The following is a 25592-nucleotide window of genomic DNA, read 5'->3' on the forward strand; positions in this document are numbered from 1 at the left end:
GGGGCAGCACCACCTCTAGTGAGTATAGACTAGAGTGCGGAGTTCGTCAAGGAGGGCTGACCTCACCGGACCTCTTTAATTTATATGTAAATGACCTGATAGGGGAACTAAGAAGCGCCAAAGTAGGCTGTCATATTGGAACTACTTGTTTAAATAGTATAAGCTACGCTGACGATATGGTTCTTCTTAGTCCCTCTATCAGTGGACTAAGAAAATTGTTAGCAATTTGTGAACGTTATGTATCGAGTCATGGACTGAAATACAATGTAAAAAAAACACAAATGATGGTATTTCGGTCTGGGAGAGGACCGGAGAGGATCCCGCCAGTTTTTATAGACGGCGCTGCAGTGGAAAGAGTGGGTCGGTTCAGATACTTGGGACATATCGTGACGGAGGATTTTCGCGATGACGGAGATGTGGAACGAGAACGAAGGGCCCTGGCCGTCCGTTGCAACATGCTCGCGCGAAGGTTCGCCCGTTGCAGTCCAGATGTGAAGTTGACATTGTTTCGAGCATTTTGTCAATGTTTCTATACATGTCAGCTTTGGACAAATTGCACCAAAAGTGCGCGGAACAGCATTAGAGTGCAGTATAATAATGCATACCGCATTTTGATGAGGCTTCCGAAATACTGTAGTGCGTCGGGCATGTTTGCGGAGTCCAGGGTGAATGATTACTTCGCTATAATAAGAGATCGTGTAGCAAATTTCTGGGCTCACATTCGGAATTCAAAGAATGAAATCCTCAGCACATTGTCCCAGTGTCTGAACAGTCCCATTCAAAAGTATTGGTTGTCCGTGCACCAAGACAGGAACATTAAATAATGTTCTCTTGCTTCTTGCTATATTATTTACTTTTACTTTTTATAAATTATAAATTTTCTACATATTTTAATTTTTATGTTTTTCTTTTTGTATATTTTGATTGTTATATTTTTATATTTTTTTATATGTTATCCGTGCACGTTGTAATACAATTGTACCTCTATGGGCTAAGTACCTGATAATAAAGAATTATTATTATTATTATATACATATGTATTATTTCTCAGCTTATAGCTGGTTTTGTAGAGACAAGGACGGGATTGTTACCAAGTCACTTGTTCTCATATTTTATTTTATTCAGTAGGAATGTTAGGAATTGGACTATTTAAAAATTTTCTAACTATGGAGCATGTATCTAATACTGTAGATTTCTGGAGTTCAATGAAGAATGTCTTATTAAGGTGCAGTTTATTTAATGAGTTGTGTAGAGATTTTGGGATAACGCCAGTAGAAGATAAGATAATCGGGATTATATCAACATTCTTTTGGTGCCACATATCTTTTATTTCTTCGGAAAGAGGTAAGTATTTTTGAATCTTCTCGTTATGTTTCTGTTTTAGGTTTTCGGTATTTGGTATGGAGATGTCTAAAAGGTAAGTTGTCTTTTCTTGTTTAAATGTAAGTGTTATATCAGGTCTATTACAGGTTATTGTTCTATCGGTGATGATATCTCGGTTCCAATAAAGTTTAGCAGTTTCATTTTCCAGTACTGCAGAAGGAGTGTATTTATAATATGGCGATTTAACGGATATAAGTTTGTGTTTAATTGCGAGCTTCTGATGAATTAATTTTGCAACATTATCATGTCTTCGCACATAATCCCTGCCAGCCAGTACGGAACAACCTCCTGTAATGTGTTCTATCGTTTCTTTTGTGTTATTACATAGCCTACATTTATCATTTTGTACGGAATTGTCCTTTATTATATACTTTGCATAGTTACGTGTATTTATTATTTGATCTTGGATCGCTATCATGAAACCTTCGGTTTCTGGGAATATATTTCCCTTAGTAAGCCATGTGTTAGATGCTGCTTTGTCAATATGGGGCTGATCCAGTTGACAAGGGTGTTTTCCGTGTAGTTGTTTTCTCTTCCAGTTCTCAACTTTCTGTTCTTCTTTTATAATTTTATCTTGTGGTTTATATTGCTTATTATTAAATTTTAGAGTTGTTCCTGATACTGGTAAGGTTGTGATTGCTTTATGCAAAATGCTGGTGTTGGAGTGATGTAGAAAATATGTGCGAAGATTGTGAACTTGCGAGTAGATTATTATTATTATTATTTTTAAATTTTACCAAAATTCTCATCTCCCCTCTTAAGGAGAGGAGATGGCAACTAACCCCCGGCAGAAGCATAGTCGGCCGGGGTTCAGGGCCCCAGGGAGAGAAACCGGCGTACAATGCGGGCAGAATCTAAGAGCACCGCTTTCTGCATCTTTCCCGGGAGTGAGCCGCCTCGGAATCCCAACCGTCTGAGATGTTGTTCCAGACTGGTTGGGATAAGACCGTTCACCGACATAACGATTGGGATGATTTCGGTAGATGTCACCCCCACATTTCGGTCACCTCGTGAGCCAGGTCGAGATATTTTCTCTTCTTCTCGGTTTCGGCTTTCACGAGGTTCTCGTCATGCGGTATGGTGACATCCACCAAAAACACCCTCGAAAGTGCCCGGTCCATCACCACGATATCAGGTTTGTTCGCAAGAACAGTCCTGTCCGTGATGATGGATCGGTCCCAGTAGAGCCTGACGCTGTCGCTTTCGAGGACCGGCTGTGGCTCGTACTTATAGTACGGCAACCTCTCATTCGCGAGGCCGTACTTCAGAGCTAGCTCTTGATGGAGTATTTTGGCTACCTGGTTGTGCCTGTGCAAGTACTCTGTGTTGGCAAGAGCTGAACAACCCGAAAGCACATGTCTGAGTGACTCTCCAGGATGGCGACATGCTCGACAGATGTCCTCAGTGCCATCCTTCAGAATGTGCTTTCGGTAATTGTTCGTCTTAACCACCTGATCCTGTATTGCACAGACAAAACCCTCGGTCTCTCCGAAGAGATCACCGAACTGTAGCCAGTGCACGGAGGTCTTCGTGTTTACGTACGGCCCGTGAAGGGCTTTGAAGAACCTTCCGTGCAACTCCTTCTCTTTCCATACGGCCTCCCGCTGAGAGGTACCCAAAACTTCGGGTTTTCGCCAGTCCTCTTTAGCCAGAGAAAGAGGGGTGAATCCTTTGTCACATTCTATGACCTCTCTATGCAAACCCTCGTCTCTTTTCTCCAGAAAATATGTCCTGAGGCTGTCAATCTCGCGGTTGTGCATGGTCTTAACGCTTAACAAGCCTCGACCACCAGCTTTCCGCGGGATATACAGCCTCATGACTGACGATTTCGGGTGATGCATTCTATGGAGGGTCATAGTTGTGCGGACTTTCCGATCCAGGGCTTCGAGTTCGGTTTGAGACCATCTGAGCACGCCAAAAGTGTAAAGGAGTACGGGCATGGCCCAGCCGTCATAAGCTCGGATTTTATTGGCGCCCGACAAAGAACTTTTCAGTACTCTTGTAAGGCGCGCAAAAAATTCCTCGCGGACTGACTGTTTCATATCCGTCTCCTTCACACCGATGTTTTGTGACATGCCCAGATACCGGTATGTTTCAGCCTCGGAGAGGGTTTTAATATTAGAGGGATCTGTGGCGATCCCTTCAGTTTGAGTGACCCGTCCCCTCTGCACATGGAGGACCGCGCACTTGTCTATTCCGAGCGCCATCCTAATAGAGCTGCTATAATCGTTTACGATATTTAGCAGCTCCGTCAGGCGTTCGACGCTCGGAGCTAGCAGTTTCAAGTCATCCATGTACAGAAGGTGAGACACTCGTGTACCTCCTCTCCGATACTGAAATCCAGTCCCCGAATTCTCCAGTAAAGTACTGAGTGGATTCAGGGACAGGCAAAACCAAAGTGGACTCAAACAATCGCCCTGGAATATTCCTCTCTTTATCTCTATCCGGTCAGCGGTATCCGTCAATCGCTCGCCCTGGATAGTCAGGATCGTCGTCCACTACCTCATGCATGCCTCCAAGAACACTCGAACTGTACCGTCGATCTTGTACAGCTCGAGTATCCTCCGGAGCCATGAATGGGGCACGGAATCGAACGCCTTTTTATAATCTATCCAGGCGGCGGAGAAATTCCGACGGTTCCGCTTGACCACGTGCCCAGCGACAGCATCAATGAGGAGCAGCTCCTTCGATCCGCGGCTACCGCCCCTGCATCCGTTCTGAGCGCTAGATAGGATCTTATTCTCGTACACATGACGAGAGATCTTAGCGCTCAGAACGGATGTTAACGTCTTATATATTGTCGTAAGACAAGTGATGGGGCGATATTTAGATGGATCCGCGGTATCGTCCGTCTTAGGAGCTAAATGAGTGATCCCGGTTGTAAGGAAGTTCGGGAGCGTCCTGTTTTCGAGGGCACTCTGGAATTGCACGGCTAAGGTCGCATGGCTGGCCGAGAACGCCTTTAACCAGTAGTGCTGCAATCCGTCGATCCCCGGACTTTTCCAGTTCGGAGCCCGACGGATCGCGGCAACCACGTCTTCCTCCGTAATGGCAATGGCGTTCATCGGCGTTATTCGAGCACATGCTTCCTCAACATCGTGCATCCATGCGCCCTCCTCATGTTCCGCAGGTTCAGACCACAGCTGTCTCCAGAAGGCGACGAAATTGGCTGTTTCGGGTCTTTGTCCTGTGGGCTGTAGTTTTGGGCGCTCCAAGTTCCTATAAAACTTCCGTTGATCACTCATAAAGAGGCGATTCTGTTGATACCTCTCAACCCTCTCAGAGTACCGTCGGAGTCGCTTCCCCCATGCAGCGATCTTCTGCTTCAGTTCATCTATGCGCTCCGTAAGTTTGTGCCCGAAGTCCGGCTGGAACAGACGTACACCTGTCCCAGCAAAGGCCTCTTTTACGGAGCGCATAATTCTCGGGCGTGTGTTGCCCTCCCTGAAGCAGAGCAGTCTACCAATGAGGACTCTGGCCTGGGCGATCCGTCGTTCAATCCTTCTTTTCCAGGCTGGTTTCATATTATCCCTTTGGATATTACGTCCAGCCCGGGGCATTTTTGCGCCGGTATATCGGCATACTGCCAACGCAGCGCCAAACAGGATTGAACTCGTCTCTCCCAGGTCACCGCTGCCCTCAAGGTACTGAGGCAGCAGTCCATTTGGGGCCTCAATGGCATCCCGCGTCGCCACATTTGGATATATCCGGGGAAGCTTCGGTCTCTCTTCGAGGGGAGTTCTTCGGATCTCTAGAATCGCCTCCTCTATTATTATTATTATTATTATTATTTTTATTATATATACACATATATATATATATATATATATATATATATATATATATATATATATATCATGTATGTATAGAGAGAGAGAGAGAGAGAGAAAATTATATAGATTTGAATAGATTATTAAAATATTATTATGAATTAGAATATAAATACATATACTACTACATTAGTAATTTAATTTAATGATTTATATATAGATATATATACCAAGGGGACCAGATATCGAGAAATTCGTCGCCGTCAATATTTGATTTTAAAGTTATGAAAGTGTATGAATTATGAATCACAAGACCTTCTACTTGGATACAGATAATTCAATTTTGACTGCTTAGAAATGCTGCTGGCATCACATTTATATTCGTTTTATATACCTACCGTCTTCTCTTGCGAATAAAATAAAAATATATATATTCACGACTGTAATACCCAATGAGGTTTTTTAATGAGTCTAGATGAAATGGTAACCCCGCCTGCGCTATCGGTATACGCTGGCGGGGCGCCAGTGAAGTGTTTTTTTTTTTTATTTTTTTATACAACTTAGAATGGCAAACAAGCTGACGGTCCACCTGATGGAAAGTGGTAACCGTCGCCTATAGACATGAGCAGTACCATGGACATAACAGACTATACTGTTTCGCCCATGATACCTCCCATACGTTGCCATTCCTGAGGACTCAGGTGTTATTCCTCTGTACCCAGTAAATTCACACCATATCCCACCCTTCAAACCGAAACACAGCCATGCAAACACAACTTATCTACCCAAGCAATCGACTTTTGTACAAAGTCTCCCTCTGGTGACAGTTAATCACTGTGGTTTCCAGGGGGAACCGCGTGGAAGTCGACCTGATAGGGTGTATTATTGGATTGTTAAATCTCATTACTAACAATCCCTTTCCCCCCACCTAATGGGGTAGGTATGTATTGACGTTTTAAAATAATAATGGACATAGCGATATTTCGCTGAGCTGTACGTATTTAGAATATAAAGAGATAGGGAGCCAACCTGCCGTTACATAGATTAATTTAATATGTTAACACTGTTATCCATCGCCAGCAAGTTCGGACATCGCACAGTTATTGACCAGATTCGAACTAACGAAGTTGGAGTAATATACTTCGCTTAGACTTTGCACAGGTAGATAGATAGAAAAATAAATTAGTATTTTATAGTAGCTTTAATCGCCGTTTAGTTTTTTTTATTTTTTTTTTATTTCGTAAATTTTTATTTCTTTTATTTGCACGGGACCACATCCCGACCTATTTAAAAAAATAAAAATTTATAAAAGATTACTACTGTTCATTTATTTTGTTGCCAGTGTCACTTAGAGACCTACTCTAACAACTTCATTGGAACTTTTGTTTAGCTAATGTTTGCCGTAACTTCGTTAGACGGTTGGACTAGTGAGTAGTTGTATACCGAGTTAGGCTAACTCGAGTACTGACTCGAATGTCAACTAAGTATTCGATAAATGATAGAATGAGTATATTTTTATTATACAACATAGAGAATGTAGCAAGACAATAAATGCAACGATACAATTGTATAAGTGAACTAAGACAGTCTTACTGTTGAAAGCAATCTTTTCAAGACCACCTTCAATATTTATTGTTTCTATTTTAGCGTTCCATTTATATTTCTCCCCGATTACCAATGGAAAAAATTTTAGATTATTGAACATTTATTAAAGTAATCGATTACCAGTACAAGTGCTCTAGTAATCCAAGTCGTTAAACTCGAGTCACGATTCGATTCTTTTTAAGAAGTATCTAAATATTTACTTATAATTTAGGATTTGTTCCATAAAAAGCACACTTACTTCAAACTCTACTACTCTGTTATGTCCTTGATACTGCACATGTCAATAGGCGACGGTTACTACTTTCCATCAGGTGGGCCGTCAGCGTGTTTGCCATTTTAAGTTGTATAAAAAATAAATATAAAAAAACGTAGTAAAGCCAGTTTTATTGTTTTAAAACTATTGAAACAATTTTAATAAAATATATATAGGACCATATGGAAATATATATAAAAAAAAATTCATATTTATAAATAGTAGGTACTATAACATTTAAGTCGATTGGTACACATGTATGACTGTAACTACTAATAAACTGTCAGTTTTCTCATATTGGGTTTGCTGGAAGAAATCTCTATTAGAAATAAGCTCGCCTTTGTGCACTATTATGTTTGTTTTTACATTTCAATAACCTTTTGTGTGTACAATAAAGAATAAAGAGTTATGAGGTAACAATCTTAAAAAAAATACAACCGAATTGAAACCTCCTTTTTTGTAGTCCATTGAAAAGGCCGACTCGGTGCATCACTACTAATGATTATTTCCTAATTACATTGTTCGTTCCTAAACAATTATGTTACAAATTCTAGCCTCATGATTTGGTGGAAAGTTTTCCTTTATACAAAACATTATAATCCTTACTGATAGCTAAACAAAATTAACTAACTGACCCGGTAGACATTGTTTTGCTTGTTATCTTCACAGGGTTGCCAGATGCAAATTTTAATTTTATCCAAATATCAAATACTTTCCTCCAAATCGATACGACTTCCAGAACTGTTACCCAATCACACTATGTGTCATTTATCACAACGTTATACTACGTGTCATAAAATGAGTAATAACCTAATCCCTCCCCCCCCCCCTCCCAATTTATTAACTACGACAACGAAATGCATAATAAACACTAGATTAAAAATATTTTAATTTTAAAAACGGAATCCATAATTTTCGAGTAAAATTAGTTATAGCAAGATTTTGGTCAGAAAACAAAAATGCCTGTTTCAATCATCACGAATGTTTTAATGTGACCAGGAAAGTAAAAGAAGATAAAGTAAATGGGTTCGTCTACAAAGAGTATCATCAATACTGGATCAGAAATATAGCATTATCAATTATATACGTACTCCCAAAAAAAACTTTTCCCTTTTGCAAGTCGCTTTAAACTGTGGTCGATTCTGAGGTGCTATTTTTCTAAATCTATTTCGAAAATTAAAATATCTATTTGATCATCATCATCATACCAGCCGTTAACTGTCCACTGCTAAACATAGGCCTCCCCTATAAAGATTATTTTGTCAATAGTCCCACGCTTGGCGTGCGAGTTGGCAACCACTGTTAGGCTTTGGTGATGTTTTAAGAGTGAGGCTGCTGCTCATCCCTCGACCGTTAAATTCCCATAGTCGCCTCTTACGACACCCATGGGAAAGGAAGGGATGGCTTATTCTATGACGGGACCACAAGGCAATTAATTTCAATATCATAACGAAATAATTATTCTAGGGACAAATATGTACTAATTTTCTCATAGATTTAAGTTAAATTATTATAAGTTCCGCGTATTAACAAACATTGCATTGCATTCACATCACCTGAATTAGTAATTGGGAAAAGGATATATGTATGTAGTTAAAAGATAGGTTTAGAGAGATGATGTCTCAAACCAGAATGTAATATCTATATAGTGGCAAACAATACTATTTCTAAACTGATATTACTATAATATATATATATATATATATATATATATATATATATATATATATATATATATATATATATATATATATATATATATAATGGACCACCCCTTTAAAAATATTATCATTATTTAATTTTATTTAATTTATTTATCAAATTAGAGACTTGAATAACAAAAACCCTTGAATAATAAAAATAAAAACTCATATCAATGAATATATTATACAATGTTTATTTCAGGAGCCGTCTCAGCTGTTGCTATATATGTACAGCTCCAGCGAGATGTACCTATATAGCGCTGATTTTGAACTCCTTTATAGAATGCGTGCGGGAATTTTTTCGCGCTTAACAACAAATACATTAAACATTACAACTAAAACTGAAAAAAACAAACTCTGAATAAATTATCGCTCAATTTTCAACAACTGTTTTGAGTTTGTTTTCAACATTTCCATCTAAAGAAAACAGTTTTATGCTTTATTCTGTTTGTAAATTTACTTCTAATATTTCGACTATGTATATCTTTCATCCAAAAAATTTTTCCAATAGATACTTAGGTTTTTTTTATTATTTATATAATAAACTTGGAAGAATAAAATTGATTTCAATAATCCATAATACAAATAATAGTTTTAAACTGCAATATAAAATTTGAGACTTAGAATTTTATTATTAAAAAAATACACATATGAACGAAATTTGACACATACTTTTGGCATTTTTAATATTTTTAAAAGCCTTTCCCAAAGTGGGTTATATATACGGTAAGAGACCCATAAAAATGGGGGCATTGTGTAGGGGGGGGGGGGTGATTTATAATTTGCAATAATAGTGGTTTTTAAGTAGGTAAAAAAATGGGGGCGCTAAAATATAATTTATTCTCAAAGTGTGCCCACGTAAACAAAATAAGTTTGGCAACCCCTAATCTAAATTGTCGATATATACAACTTAAATTATAAACAATTTAAAAAAAAAAAACTATAAAACCAATTCAGTTTAAAAAAATACACGCCTATATTTCCACAAATAATTTACGTACTCTCTTAATCCGCTACAATGCAAAGGCACTCATCCGACAATGTTAACTCTGTAATCTGATTAATTCGTCGCACTACCAAACTAATGAACTACTCTATAGCGAACCTAGTTGAACTACAAACCTCATAAACGTGCGGTTAGGACAAATTGAACTTTAAGTACTTGCAGAAGCTGTTTCGTGAACTATATTACGGTTAACCGTTGCCACACGAAATTCCCGTGTGTTCAGATTCATTAACAAACATTGCATTGCATTCACATCACCTGAATTAGTAATTGGGAAACAGGAAACCAGAATGAAGTGGCAAACAATACTATTTCTAAGTATAATATGTCAAAATGACGGTATTAACTGGGGGTCTACCATGAAATGAAATTCCGAATTTTCGGGCTCAATTTTCAACAATTCAACATTTCATTTGTCATAAATCCTACCATAAAAGTCCAAATGAACGATACTTTAGCATTTTTAATATTTTTAAACGGTACATATCATGTAATTTTGACATCAAATTTGTGTTTCGTTCGGATCCGAAATTTCGGAAAACATCGAACGGCAACACTGAGACACCTCTGTTTTAGGCGGATGCACTTTGTGCCGTGCCATAAGTTAAGAAAAAAAAAAAAAAAAAAAAAACACTGAGACACACCGTCGGGTAGTTTCGGGTTAAGTCGGCTCTGTTCGCCACTTCGTGTCACGCCACCGATGGCACCGTACGCGTATCTTTATCTACCATATATTATATTGTTTTATTCAAATTCAATCTATAACTACAACGAGAATTATAACTATTTTACAGTCCACTGTTTTATCATTAAATCATCTTCCTTTACTAATATGTGCCTAAACATAACAATAGCTGATTTTGTTTTCTAGTAGTTTAAAAATAAAGCTGTTTTTTTAAATACAGCTAAAGTAATAATCATACAACTATTTGTGGCTTACTTGTATTACACTAACTTACCAGAGGGAGACTTTGTACAAAAGTCGATTGCTTGGGTACCTCTGTCCCATTCGTGTTTCAACCGTGAAGCAGTTGTGTTTACATGGCTGTGTTTCAGTTTAAAGGGTAGGATATGGCGTGAATTTACTGGGTACAGAGGAATAACACCCGAGTCCTCAGGAATGGCAACGCATCGGGGGTATCATGGGCGAAACAGTACACTCTGTTATGGCCATGTTACTGTTCATGTCTATAGGCGACGGTTACCACTTTCCATCAGGTAGGCTGTCAGCTTGTTTGCCATTCTAAGTTGTATAAAAAAAAATTGTTAAAATGTTCTGTATGTTATAGGTAGTAAGTTCCTTAATTGTTTGTGGTGGGAAATAAATAAATAATAAATTTGTAATATAATATTTGCCCACTTGTATTGTTATATCAGCCGTTGACCGTCCACTGCTGAATATAGGCCTTCCCCATAAGGGGAGGTTTGTCACTAGTTGCCACGCTTGGTTGGCTAGTTGGCAACCACAGTTAGGCTTTGATGATGTTTAAATGGAAACGCTGCTGCCCATCCAAGTAACCAGGTAACGAACATCTGGGCACACAAGCCAGAACACCTCTACCCTTTCCAGTGCCTAAAAGTCCATTTTTTAAATTGGCTCAACCGGAAATCAGTCTCTGATCCTAATATTACATATTTCATTTATTTACCACTACGTCACAGCCTTCATGCATTGCCATTCCTGAGGACTAATGTAATATGCCTGTATTTATTTATTTGAGTGATGTTCAATACTAAATCACTTGTACAAGTCGCGTAAAACTTTACGAAAACTAATTTTTCTGTATTAGGTACTAAACACATTTCAAGAGTTATAAATTGCTCTTTGCAATACATATTCACAATTTCGTATCACACAAATTTAACAATGAGAATGAAACGTTTGGATAAATCATCTTTGATCGACCTTTTATGGCATCGAATTATGGATAAGATGAAATAACGATTTTTTTACTAAACTAACTCAATATCTCACTAACTTCAAAACCTCTGTGGTGTGGAAGAGATAAGGCCGCTTTTTTTACCATTTCTCATTAAAATTAACTATATTTATTATTTAATAAAGTTTAAAATAAATAAATAAATAACTAATTTATGAAGAATAATAATAATTAATAACGATAACATAAATAATAATTATTATAATAATGATTTATAGATGACAAATATGGAATATAAAGAAATTCGTGTAGTAATAATAGTACAATATTTGAGTGTTGGCAGTCGCACACATACTAATGGTAGCGGAATTCTATCTATCTATCCTATTTAAGAGCTGCGCTCTTGTCATTGGAGCTCTTGCCACTCGCTACGATTTTCAGCGAGTCTCTTCACTTCTTGATACGACACGACACCAACTCCTTCCTTGAGGACAGAAGGGAAAAAATATTGGGGCACTTGATACGACACGACGTTATAATAGAAGATAAGATAGAAGGAAGGAGGGGGAGAGGGAGACCGAGACATAGTTACATCAGGCAGATCAAAGAAGGAGTTGGTAGCGGAATTAAACAAAATAATTCTGATCAAATAATTAGTGATTATTTATTTATATGTATCACACAATAACACCTATAGCTTGGTCTTTAAGCTAGGTTAGGTATGTTATGAGGGACCAGGCAATGAATATCTAGGTGCATAACCCAGAGTCATGTGGTCTTGACATAGAATAGACCACCCAACCTTTTCCGTGTGTGTCGTAAAAGGTGTCTAAGAGAACTTAATGGTTTTAAAACATAACCAAAGCCTAATTACGGTTGCCAAACCGCCTACCAGGAGGAAGAGAAGGGGTTGTTAGTAATACGGACTACTAGTCCCATCGCTAGCAATATACCCTGTCAGGTCGACCTCCTCGTGGTCCCCCCTGGAAACCATCATGCTGAATCTCAGATATATTTATCACGATTGGGTAACTGACCTGCCTTTTAATTCTCACCTGTCATCCCTCACTGGTGCTCTGCCAGTGTATACCGTTAGAACGAGCGAGGTTTTTTTTTATACCACTGAGGTGGCAAACAAGCATACGGCCCACCTGATGGTAAGTGGTTATCGCAGCCCATGAACACTTGCAATACCAGAGGTATTACGCGTGGGTTGCGGACCCTGAAGAAACCTCTTTACCCCCCTTTTGAAAAACCCCATGCTGTAGTCTCTTGGGAAAACCTCGGCAGGGAGCTCATTCTACAACCTGAGTGTGAGAGGTTGCCATTCCATTATCATCCAATAAAAAAAACCCGCCTGCCAAACATAGGAACTACTAGCAAAACCCCCCTTCTATGGGGGAGACCTATGTTCATTAGTGGACAGCTAAGACTCATCCAAATTGATTCAAAATCAGTGAAAATATAGCATAATGTGCTCATATTATAAAATTAAGAGTGAACTAAGAACCCTTCTGCTTTCAATTAAAAATGGTCGGAAACGTTTTGCTTTTGAAAAGTGAAATTCTAACGAAGCATCCCGGTCATAATCAATGTAAACATTACACATGAGTGCCCACATAAGAAGTTTAACCAACTAAAACACCCATCCACTCTTGCTAAATTAATTCACACGTAATCCCATAATACCCAAAAAGGGTTAATATGTACAAAGGTAAACATTCCATCATAAATTATAATATTATCCATCTTGATGGCAAATGTTAAGTTTCTGGTTTAAGTACATATTAATGTATGCATATATATATATATATATATATATATATATATATATATATATATATATATATATATATATCTACTAGCTGACCCTGCAAACGTTGTTTTGCCGTATACATTATTTCTAGAAAATAGTTTTTTTAGTTCAATCAAAAATAGCTAACATTATAAGTATGTTAGGATTTAATTATGATTGAAAGAGGAATGAAGCATTGCAGGCAATTAAAGTATACTTATTTTAGTTAATAAATTATTCAAAATAACAAATACATATTAAATTACAATTCGTGATAGCTATCTATACATCGATAATATTTTTTTATATATTTCTACTAATAATTATGGCAATTAAAAAATAAACAAAGATTAATCTCTCAGCGCAATGGCAATATATATATATATATATATATATATATATATATACACTTATACTTAAATATATAGAATAGTATTAGTAGTTGGTATATTCATTTATTTTAACATTTATTATATAAATAGGTATGTATTATATTTATTTATAGTATATGTATTTATATATTATTCTAATATATATTAATATTTCATTCAACTGTTTATTTGTTTATATTTTGATTAGTGTTAATAGTTGTTCGTGCACTTTAGCTGCCCGCTAACGACACGCTTTCCAACTGTATTGGGTTGATTGGAAGAGATCTCTGTCAGAGATAAGTCCACCCTTGCTCACAATATTTATAAATGCATTAACAATGTAATTTACAAGTGCAATAATGAATATATAATAATAAAATTAGGATCTTTCTCTTTTCATTTAAGAGTTTCCTTTTGTTGGTGCAACTAATTCATGCATCCTCTTCCAGCCAGCTCTATCCCAGGCCATATCCTTGACCTCACTTAATATTGCAGCACATTACATTACCAGATATAAATATTCATACAAAGGCTATGAATGATCCTTAGATTATATAAATGGAGCATCAAGCATAAAAATAAAAAAGACCTATATTCTTACAACATGTAATAGCAATAAATGATTGAAATTAATTAAATTGAATTTAAAAAACAGAACAACTTTTAATCAGTCAAACGTCAAATTGTCTAATACATCGTTTATTAAAACAAACAAATTGCACTTAATTTTTTTAGTGTTGCAAGTAATTAAATTAAAAGTTTCCCAGATCAGGACGATTTTTTAATTAAAATTGGGTACTATTTTTCTGATATATTCATAAATATATAAATGCAAAAATGAAGGATAAGCAACCTGAAGTGGCAATGGGCTGGTCACATAACTCGAAGTACCGACAACAAGTGAGGAACAAAGAAGAGCGACGACCCCGTACGGGCAACTGCAGTGTAGGGCGACTCCTCATTATATGAAGAGAGTCAGAGGATACAAGTGACTCGAGACCATTTTATGGCGGTCTATGGGGGAAGCCTATGTTCAGCAGTGGACGAATAATGGCTGAGATAATGATGATAATATAAATGCACGTATTGCTTACAAATTAATATACATGTATTAATGAAAAAAACCTAAATAAAGGCTATTTCGCTTTCAACCTGTATTGAAAAATAAACGTTAACCTGATTAACAAAAAGACACAATTTTGAATGGAATATTTTTTAAACAACCCTAATGACATTCTTAAGCACAACAAAATAATACCTCGTTTTACTCTTTACTCCTTTAAATTAAAGTTTTTTTTTTAAGAATCACAAGAAAATAGTCCCCGGGGAATTCGGTTTGAAGTTACAACAATTAAGTGCCCTTTTTGTTCTTTTATCGCCACTAATTAATATTAATTAAGAACAGAAACTTTGAAAACAGCGATCCTTTCTCCTAGTAACTATGTGGTACGAATATATTTATTAGAGAAACCTAAATTTATATTTTTTTTATGCACCTTAGAGTAACAAACAAGCTGACGTTCCAACTGATGGAAAATGGTAACGGTCACCTATAGACATAAACAGTACCATGAACATAACAGAGTATACTGTTTTGCCCATGATACCCCTATGCGTTGCCATTCCTGAGGACTTAGGTGTTATTCCATTTTACCCTGTAAACTCACTGCCATATGCTATCCTTCATAACTAAACACAGCCATGCAAACACAACTGCTTCATGGTAGAAACACGAATGGGACAGAGGTGCCTAAACAAACGTTTTTGTGCAAAATCTCTCTCTGGTGTTTATTGAATTATACATTATACATTAAATTGAGCATGACTTGTTCCAAGATACGCAATTACGTTAAAAATATCGATACCAAACTGAGTGTGACTATGTCGATACCAAACTTAATGTGACTATATCGATACCAAACTGTACATATTGATTTTTTTTATGGGTCATAATGAAAAAGTAACCCCACCCGCGCTATTGGTATACACTGGCGGGGCACCAGTGAGGGATGATAGATGAGGATGAAGCAGGTCAGTTAGCCCATCGTGACGAATTCAACAAGAATTGTTTACGATGGTTTCCAAGAGGAACCACGTAGAGGTCAACCTGATAGAGCATATTACTAGCAATGGGGCTGTCTTACTCCATTGCTAACAATCTCTTTCCCCCCCCCCCCCCGTGTATATACTGACTGTATACCCACTCATTACAAAATTAAAATGTCATTTATATTTATACAATTGACTGAATTTTATATCAAATATTATACCTAGGTCTAGACATGCTAAACTCACAAACATACTAATAAATTCAAATATTTATTTTGTTCGGGAATCGAACCCGTGACAGTAAAGCAGAGTAATCAACGGCAATACCCATCAAGAATAGAATATAAACATTGGACACTACTGATCTGTCAAAATTTAAAAAAGAAAGACTCCTAATTTTATGTCATTTGTCAAACTTTTTTTTTACAGTACCTAATCTAGTCTATGACTATTTATTTTTACAAATAGCAATTGGTATATGATCCAAATATATTAAAGATCGCAATAATAGCAATTTATGTTTCTTTGGAAGAAATATTACATACATACATACATATCTGTCACGCCTGTCTCCCATTAGGGTAGGCAGAAACAATGAAACGCCAAATGCTTCGATTCAAACAAACCTCTTTCGCTTCGTCAACATTCATCAATATTTTCATACACGCTTGCCAGTTACGGGTACTTTTAATTTGGCCCTTCTTCAGCACGTCGCCTATTTGGTCGACGTACGTCCGTCTAAGGCGGCCCCTACCGACAACTCCATTCATTCTTGCTCGATAAATCTCTTTCGTAATTCTTCTTTCATCCATCCTCTCCAAATGGTCAAACCAACGCAACATTCCTCTTTCAATTTTTATCACTACATCGTCTTTCAGTCCACACGTCTCTTCACAAGTGTTACATTTCACAAGTAAAAAATTATGATAATTAAATTGTGTTCCATATACAAAAACTTTGTCTTTATTTGTCGCAAAACTCAACTAGTTTTGATTAAAAAACTAAATCTACTAAACCGATTTGATAAAATTTCTATAGGACCTATTTGTGAGTAGGTATATCCTTTCGGATAAAAAAGAAATTCCAAATCGGTTCACAACTAACAGAGATACGAGGTAATAAACAAAAAAAAACAAACGAATTAAGAAACTTTTTGAAATCGTTTGAAAATGATGCTAACGATTTGTATTTCATCCTATATTTAGTACATAATTAAGTATAGACGTGTGGCGGTTCTGGGAATTGGCCTCTTTCAACAAACTTTTCGTAGCTTGAAATGCAATTAACAAGTCTAAACACATTACCTATTTAAATGTTGGAAATACAGAGAAAATTATTTTAGCTGCGTTCAAACGGATATTCTCGGTTCGTGTGTATATTTCAACCGACTTCAAAAAAAGAGTGTGTTCCCAATTCGACTGTATTTTTTTTTTGTTTCACCTTATCATTCTTATCAACCGTCAACTTTTTCTTTCACGCAACTTAGAATGGCAAACAAGCTGACGGCCCACCTGATGGAAAGTAGTAAACGTCGCCTATATTTGTGGGGAAAGGGATTGTTAGTAATGGAGACTAAGAATCCCATTGCTAGCAATATACCCAACCAGGTCGACCTCCTCACGGTTCTCCCTGGAAACTATCATGGTTAATTCCTGATGAATTCATCGTGATAGGCTAACTGGCCTGTTTTCATTCTCATCTATCATCCTTCACTGGTACTCCGCCAGCGTATCCCGTTAGCGTAGGCAGGGTTACCATACCATTTTCACCCATCAAAAAACCATCGCCTATAGATGTGAGCAGTACCTACCATAACAACCATAAATAACAACTGTAATAATAATAATAACTGTCCATAGCCAAACATAAGCCTCCCCTCTGGAAGGTTTTGCCAGTAGTTGCCACGCTTGGCAGGCGAGTTGACAACCATAGTTAGGCTTTAGTGATGTTTTAAAAGAAACGCTGATTTTTATATTTATTACTTCATAACTCCGTCAGTTATTAATCATTTTTTTATTTGAATAGATACTTTGGAATTTGTCTCATAGATATTTTATCAAAATCGGTTCAGCAGTTTAGTTTTTAAATCAAAATAATAGATTTGGCCACGACTGAATTTCGTAGCGTTTTGTGAAACAGTCTTAAATTATAATTCACTATAATTTTTCTTAATTTATTCTCTCATTTTAGATAGTATGCGGCATATCAACCATGGTCATGGGTAGCGTGGCCTTTATAGAAGAACGGCAGAAGTTCAACATGGGGCTGGGTATTCCGGCCGGTGGTATCAGTGTGCTTGCTGCAGGTAACATCCACAAATCAATAATGGTACTCATTAGCTAAATAATAATAATAATATTTATTGAAACCAAAAAGACAAGTGACAATTATACATTTTATTCCCCAGACTTCGGCACTAGGATTCCCTGTGTCGTGAAGTCATGGGTCATCTTCTGAGGGACTACCATGAAATATTTTGCGAAAATACAGATCGAACGAAACATAAATTTCATGTTAAAATTACAAAATATACTTATATAAATATAATCATTTGGAGGTTTTATGGTAGGCTTGCTCGTGTTTGTGTCCATACCGAAATTGGTATGGACAAAACACGTAATTAAGTCCGAAAATTCGGAATTTCATTTTATAGTAGCCCGCCAGCTTACAAATCTTATTAGCTTATTTACAAATTTTAGCTATATAATCAATTTAGACATATACACTGTGACGGTTCGCCTATAGTACAATAGGTTTAATACCATAAGTACATAAAAGAAACAGGGGTTCCTATGGGTGACCGCTACGAAAACTGAGCTATTTAATATAAACAAACTTTAAAGTCAAGGTTCACAATAGCGTACAGAGAAGACGTTACCATGTATGAAATATTGACACAGAAAGGAAACTCCTTTGATGTGTTTCCAAAGTGTAGTGGATGTCACAAGAAAATTTAATAAATTAAACAAAAATATATTATATTTTATATATAACTAAATTATAGTTTACCTTTTATCATCAGATGTAAAAAAGGATGCATACAACACAGTTTAATAAGGTTTATGAGAGCCTTTAAAGTTTTATAAATTCGATAATCAATTTAATATAAAATACCAAAATACGTTAACATATAATTAAATTGAATTTAAAGAAAAGTTCAGTTCGAATAATAGGCTAAATCTGATTATTGAAATATCTACCCTTCAGTGACATAATCTATGACGTTATTAGAGAAAGAATAGAGAGAAAAAAAAAAAAAGGAGAGCCGGGAGATCGGCGGGCGCGCGGGAGTCGGTTTTAGGAATAAATAAAAAAAGAAAAAAAAAAAAAAAAGGAAAATGGCGCGGGAGTCGTGTTTTAGGGATTGCGCAATAAAATAAAAAAATAACTGGGATATAGATCTAGGAGGGACTGGATCGATGAAGGGGTTTGAGATCTTAGTGTATCACTATCGATTAAGTGTGTGAAATTAATCAATAGAAGACTGGAGAATCCGGTGAGCTTGTTCCATTTATTACTACGTAGTTAGATTTTTGACTGTGATCACAGGCAAAGTCTATACTTAATATTTTTCCCAACAACTATTAAAATACGTATTTAGTCGAGTCCATATACCTTTAGGTAATGCGTATATCGTTAAATGCAATCACATTTGAACAAAGTTTACATCAATATAATTTACGTACTTACGTTATTTTACTCATATACAAAATCCAATTATATGGTCGTTTGATAGAACTCTATCAATTTGATTCAATGTTCTAATTGTCCAGTTTTGGAAAATACTTATTGAATCAACTATTGAACTATTACAATACTAACTAGTTTCATATCTAGTTATTATAAAGTATTTATTTATTGAGGATAATGGACTAAAGTGACTATGGTCTGGTCTCATTGCTGGGGAAACAGCTATTGATGAGAGAGAGGGGTTATTGAGTGGCGACCCTGTAAATGCAAGTGCGGTGTGGGCTACCTCCATTGTTTGGAGTGACTGTTGTATGTGTATTGTGGGGCCGTTCCTTGTGTCAGTCAGTGGAAATTGCCTGTGTTCAGTCGTGGGTTGGTGATGGTTGAGACGATGATGATGATGAAATATTTGTATTTATTACACTATTACAGTGTTGGTTTGGAATATCTGTTCATACTTAACGCTTCATGGTGAAGTGTTTTTATACCATTACTCGGTCGACCAGATTAATGATTCTTAGTCTATATTTGATTATCCATGACTACATGTGGGGATTTGTTTTACACCAGATGTACAAAGAGACAGCTTAACTGTTGCAAGTGATATTATGTGAATGTAATACTTTTAATACATTATTAATTGTGTTACTAGATAAATTCATGTGACTGTGGGGTGTTTATGGTAAACAAGCCTGTATTGTTTAAATAGATATTTTGTCTTGATTTATTATAAACTTTAATATTGATTTTGTTGTAGTAAGCAAGCTGATAATAACAATTCTGTGTGTATTACTGATTACTAATAATATTTAATTATGCTGATATTATAGGTGTGGATTTATTTCCTAATGGTAATAAAAGTACTAAAAGATTCTCTGACTATAGTTACTCTTAACTAGGCATGAGGTTCAGTATAAAATTGGTACTGTATGACACTTGTGAAGCTATGTATTTTACTCATATTTAGAAAGGAAGTTGTCCTGGCGATAAGGTTTGTATGTGTGTTGTTTGTTCATGTTATATTGACTAGACAAGTTCAGACAGGGTTAATATTAGTGAATATTTACTGGATTTATATTTAATATACATGTTTTGAATATTTATAAATTTAATTATTGAGTTATATGTTTATGTCGGACTGTATCCAAGGAGATATTATCTTATTAATATCAAGTTAGGACAATTACTTTAAATATTAATAAAGTAAACACTAACACTGATTATTCACTTCTTTAATAAATTTACATTAGAGGTTAGGAATCAAATAGATAGCATATTGGGAAATCTTCACCACACATGTATTTGAGGAATGTTCTTGATTATTAGTACTGTATGTATATATTATTGCAAGTACAATTGCAATAAGAATGTTAAACTTCTAATCTTCTGTTCATTCTTGAATTTGAAAGTAAGCTTGGCTACTGATATGAATATAAAACTGCAGCATTACTGGATACTATTAATTATTTCTGGTGTAAACCATGATTATTTATGTCACTGATAATTTAGTTGTATATTACGGTTGATATATGATGATTTTATATTTAATTATATTAAACAAATACAAATAAACAAACTTGCTAGTATTTGTTACGTTGACAGTTGTGATAGATAATCAAAATTCAATTCAATACATCAATACGTCATTCAATACGTCATTAATGTGACAGATGTCAAACAAAAGGAGATTATACACGTTATGATTCTATATCTAAGTCTATAGAAAATTTATATAATTTTCTGTTATTTTATAATAACTGTAGGGGAAATATTGGGATTATTTATATGAGAAATTTCACTTAAATGATATGATAATTATTTAAAGACCTAATTTCTTAGGGATTTAATCATGATGATTTAAACACTAAAACACTTGTTTATCTGAGAAATCCTATTAGTAAATAGGTTTACTAAGACACTAAAAGGAAGTAGATATAGTATAACTATAGTACGGCTACAATAATTGTATGGGACTTACTGTCCTTTCTATACAAATATATATTTAATCTATGTCTTTTACATTATAATTATACAATATATTGCCTCTACTACTACAACATACACAAATAGGACTTATTGCCCTTCCTATATACCTATATATAATAATTGACCTGGCACTTTATGTGTAATTTATCAGTACTTATGACAACAACCAATTAGGACTTATAGTCCTTTCTATAAAGCTACATAATTATTTAATCTGATTATTTCACAATGTGATTAATCAAACCTCTACAAATATTACAAAAGATCTCTGTTACTCTCAACACAATAATAGCTTGTTGGACTTAGTGTCCTCAAACTTATAGAAAACCCAACTGGTTATTTCACGAGACGTTGTTAACTTGTGATTAATCAGTGTCTTTTAAAGGACTTATAGTTCCTTTAGATATATCTCTCTGAATAAATAATTGGTTAATTCACAATGTGGTTAATCAACAATAATATTATATATAATTGACTGGACTTATAGTTCATTCAATAGCACTCATTACTTTTAGTAGCTCTCGACCTATGGGTTGGACTACTCATTCTTAGGCTCCGGCCTAATCAACAGATTTAACTTGAACCTTGAGTATTCTTGGTATTAAGTAAATAATATTAAATTGACAATGCTATGTTATGATATAGCAATTATCAACATTATATGGCTTGGCCAATTCCAGGGTGTGGAAGGTATCCCCTATCACACAAATCTTCATCTCTATCGGACTGTCTTCACAGGTGATCTCTAATGTCACATTATAGGGCCGAAGGGTTATGTCCCAACAAAGTAAGTTCTGGTGTCTGGGTGATCTCGCTTCTTGGTCTGATCTCTTGTGGAGCCGAAGGGAAAACCCCATTGAGTAAGCTCGTAACAGGGTGACGCTGGGAAACAGTTTCGTACTGTTAGTGGGTGATCTCTATGTCGCCATATAGAACTGAAAGGGTCATCACCCATGAGTAAGCTCTCGTGTCGGAGTGATCCTGGGATTTCAGTTCCGATCCGTTTGCCTCTGGCAAACACTAATTTATACTGGAAGCATCGTGGGGCTGGTGGAGCCACTGTAATGTTGAAGTAAATGTACTTATGTTTGGTTTGGAACTGAGAATACTCATTCCCTTATTACCATCAGAGTGCATTAATAAATACCCTTCCCTACCTTTTAGGAGGAAGAGTTATAGATAGTTGGAAAGTCTTCCACTGGTCCGGGCGTGTGAGGGGCCCGACCGCTCCCCCATTTTTTTTTATTATTACAGTTATTCTGTAATTTACTATTAAATTAACATAACTTCCTAGTTACATGAATTATGAGTATAATTCATTAATTATTCTTAATCCTTAAAGATTTATCAATCATCTTCATTATTTAACTCCTATCATATACCAATTAAAGAACCTTTTGGTTATTACACACACAACGGGTCCTACATTACTAGACGATCACACATTTATTTATTTGGCGAGATGATCAAGTGTTCTACTATAAGATCTGTTCAATATTAAGTGTTTATTGTAAGGGTTTATATGATTCATAGGGTGTTTGGGGTGTATAAGGCAATATAGGTATGGGGTTATATTGAGGGTGTTAGGCCATTCTTTAGGGTAAGTTTTCATTAGATTTTCATAGATTTCATTAGGTTAAGCCTTCGTAGGCTTTTCTTAGGCTTTGTAGGTTTTCCATGTGTAGGTTAGTTTAGAGGGTTATTATTATAAGGGGTGCAAAAGGGGGGACCATCACAATTGGTGCCGTGACCAGGATATAATTGGTTCATGGCTATTTACATATCAGATCAATAAGAACACTTGGTCACAATTGGAGCTTGTGACTTCAGGGATTGGTTATTAAAATATGAAGGAGTATAAAGTTAAACAGTAATATCTGCTAATAGTATAACTCAAAACCAACTTTGATGATTATGACTAAATAATTATACCGTCATAGATCTAGGATTTGGACCTAATTTCATGATTTCTATGTCTATAGGTAAATAGCCTATTTTACTGTTATCTCATGTTCTTAGGATTTAATTTATCAAATTCATTTAGTGGTTACCTATTGGAGTCAATTATACAACAAATTTACATGATTTGGTTTATATTTTATTTTACTCTATATCAATTGAGTAAATAATATTAAGTATTACACTAATAGGTACATAACAATAGTAGTGAGGATAGCTTACTAGGTTATATTCAGTTCACATTGATCTAATTTTATGCTACAGGACACATTTATTATTCTTTTGCTTCATTAATTCTCAATACTTACTGAACTATTAATTTAACATTATATTAATTTTATAGACAATAATTATGCTATAATAACTTATACAAAAAATTGATTAATTTCATTTTATTATCAAAGAAATAATTTAAGATGAATTAATGTTATGATGCAGTGACATTGATTATATATAAAAAAAAAAAATTAAATAATTATGATTTAATTTTAATTTAGGATGTTTAAATAGCTTATACAATGTTTTATAGGGATTTCAAATTGAGAGTTAGACGTTTCATAAAATACCATTAGGGTTAGTTAGGGCCTTTAGTTACCTTATTTAATTATCTAAATATGAAAATTTTATTAAAGGTTTTCATATTGTTAAATTTAATTCCAACAATTAATTAGGATGCTATTATAAATATATTATTTAGGGTTCTTCACATAATTTATTTATTGCATTTTACAATTATATTTCAGATTCTATTTGATTATTCACTTATTTCGAATTAGACATTTTATAAAAAAAAAAAAAAAAAACCTTATACTTATATCAGAGGGAGATTTTGTAGGTTATTTATTCAAGTACACTCTTTACATGCCTAAGTATTTTACATACTTAGATTTTGCGCACACTTAGTTATTTAGTTCTTTGTAGTTGCACATAACACAAGACATCTGTATCTTTTGAAATAATAATTTATTGTACAAAATAAATTAATTGATGTATCTAATGTAGTTGTTTGTATTTATGTTAGGTTTGCTATTGTGATCTTTTGGGGGAGGCGATGGGGGGTGTCTATCTACCTATCTAATGTGGTTACATAATATTTTATTATAAAACTTATTGATCATGTTATTTCTGAGAGTATTAAGAAATAGTCATTGGTAATTTAAGTATATTAAAGGAATTTCTTATAATAAGAGTTTTAAACTATGGGGCCGTTTGTATTATTTTATGCAACATATTTATAGGAGTCTTAAAATTTGGGGGCCGTGCAAAAATTTTCAGACAGGGGGGCCGGTGGTGATAAATTATTATTTATATAAGCTTTACTTCTATGATTAAAATTAATAAATAAAAATTAAATTTATTTGAATTTTGTTAGGGACTATTATTTTTTTTATTCAATGAACACTAGGTTATTTCTTAGATGAAATATGTATTTGTGGTTACTTAGACGCTTCATAAAGTTTTATTCGTATTGTTTAAATTTATTTTAACAAATTAATTTGAACATCTTCATTTTAATATTTAATTAACTTGGGATTTTATCTAATCATTTATTTACACTTAGACAATTATTTTAGGATTCCTTTTTGCATTTATTACATTTTAATGCTTAAATTATTTCACTTCATTTCGCTTTAGGTTTTTTACTTAGGCTCTTTCGCTTGTTGATATGTTATACTCATACATTTAAGCTTTTAATTATGAACTTCCATTTAGATGTTTTAACTCGTATCTTTTAAATAGATACTTTATCTAAATTTACTGATACAAATAACGTATCTATTAGGTTCTTTACTTGAAGCTCTTCACATATTTAGGTTTTATACATTTAGACTCCTCACATACTTAGGCTTTTCATACATTTAGGTTTTATAGACTCCTTTACACACATTTAGGATTGTATTCATTTATGCTGTTTATGACATTGTAATTACATGCATTGAATTTATTACATATAAATAAACGAGTATAAAAATTTTAATTATAAAATTTAATGGATTCACTCTATCATTACAGCGTATGCAAATTAATTATAAATAATTATTTACAAATCTATTCATAAATAAATATTATGCTTAATTATTAATATATTGAGTAGAAATTTTAAGGCTATTCATACACATAACATTCAACAACACATAACTT

At 34.9% G+C, this 25592-nt stretch overlaps 1 protein-coding gene across 1 annotated transcript in view; it reads left to right on the forward strand.

Moving 5' to 3' along the window:
• Positions 1-25592, forward strand: part of LOC113517868 (uncharacterized) — a 91137-nt gene that overhangs the window by 55690 nt on the left and 9855 nt on the right. The window contains exon 4 of the mRNA XM_052903263.1: positions 18006-18120. Coding sequence (XP_052759223.1) covers positions 18006-18120 — 115 coding nt within the window. The remainder of the gene's footprint in view (positions 1-18005; positions 18121-25592) is intronic.

Source organism: Galleria mellonella, unplaced genomic scaffold, assembly GCF_026898425.1.
Source record: "Galleria mellonella isolate WM207_F2 unplaced genomic scaffold, CSIRO_AGI_GalMel_v1 utg1386, whole genome shotgun sequence".
NCBI classification, from domain to species: domain Eukaryota; kingdom Metazoa; phylum Arthropoda; class Insecta; order Lepidoptera; family Pyralidae; genus Galleria; species Galleria mellonella.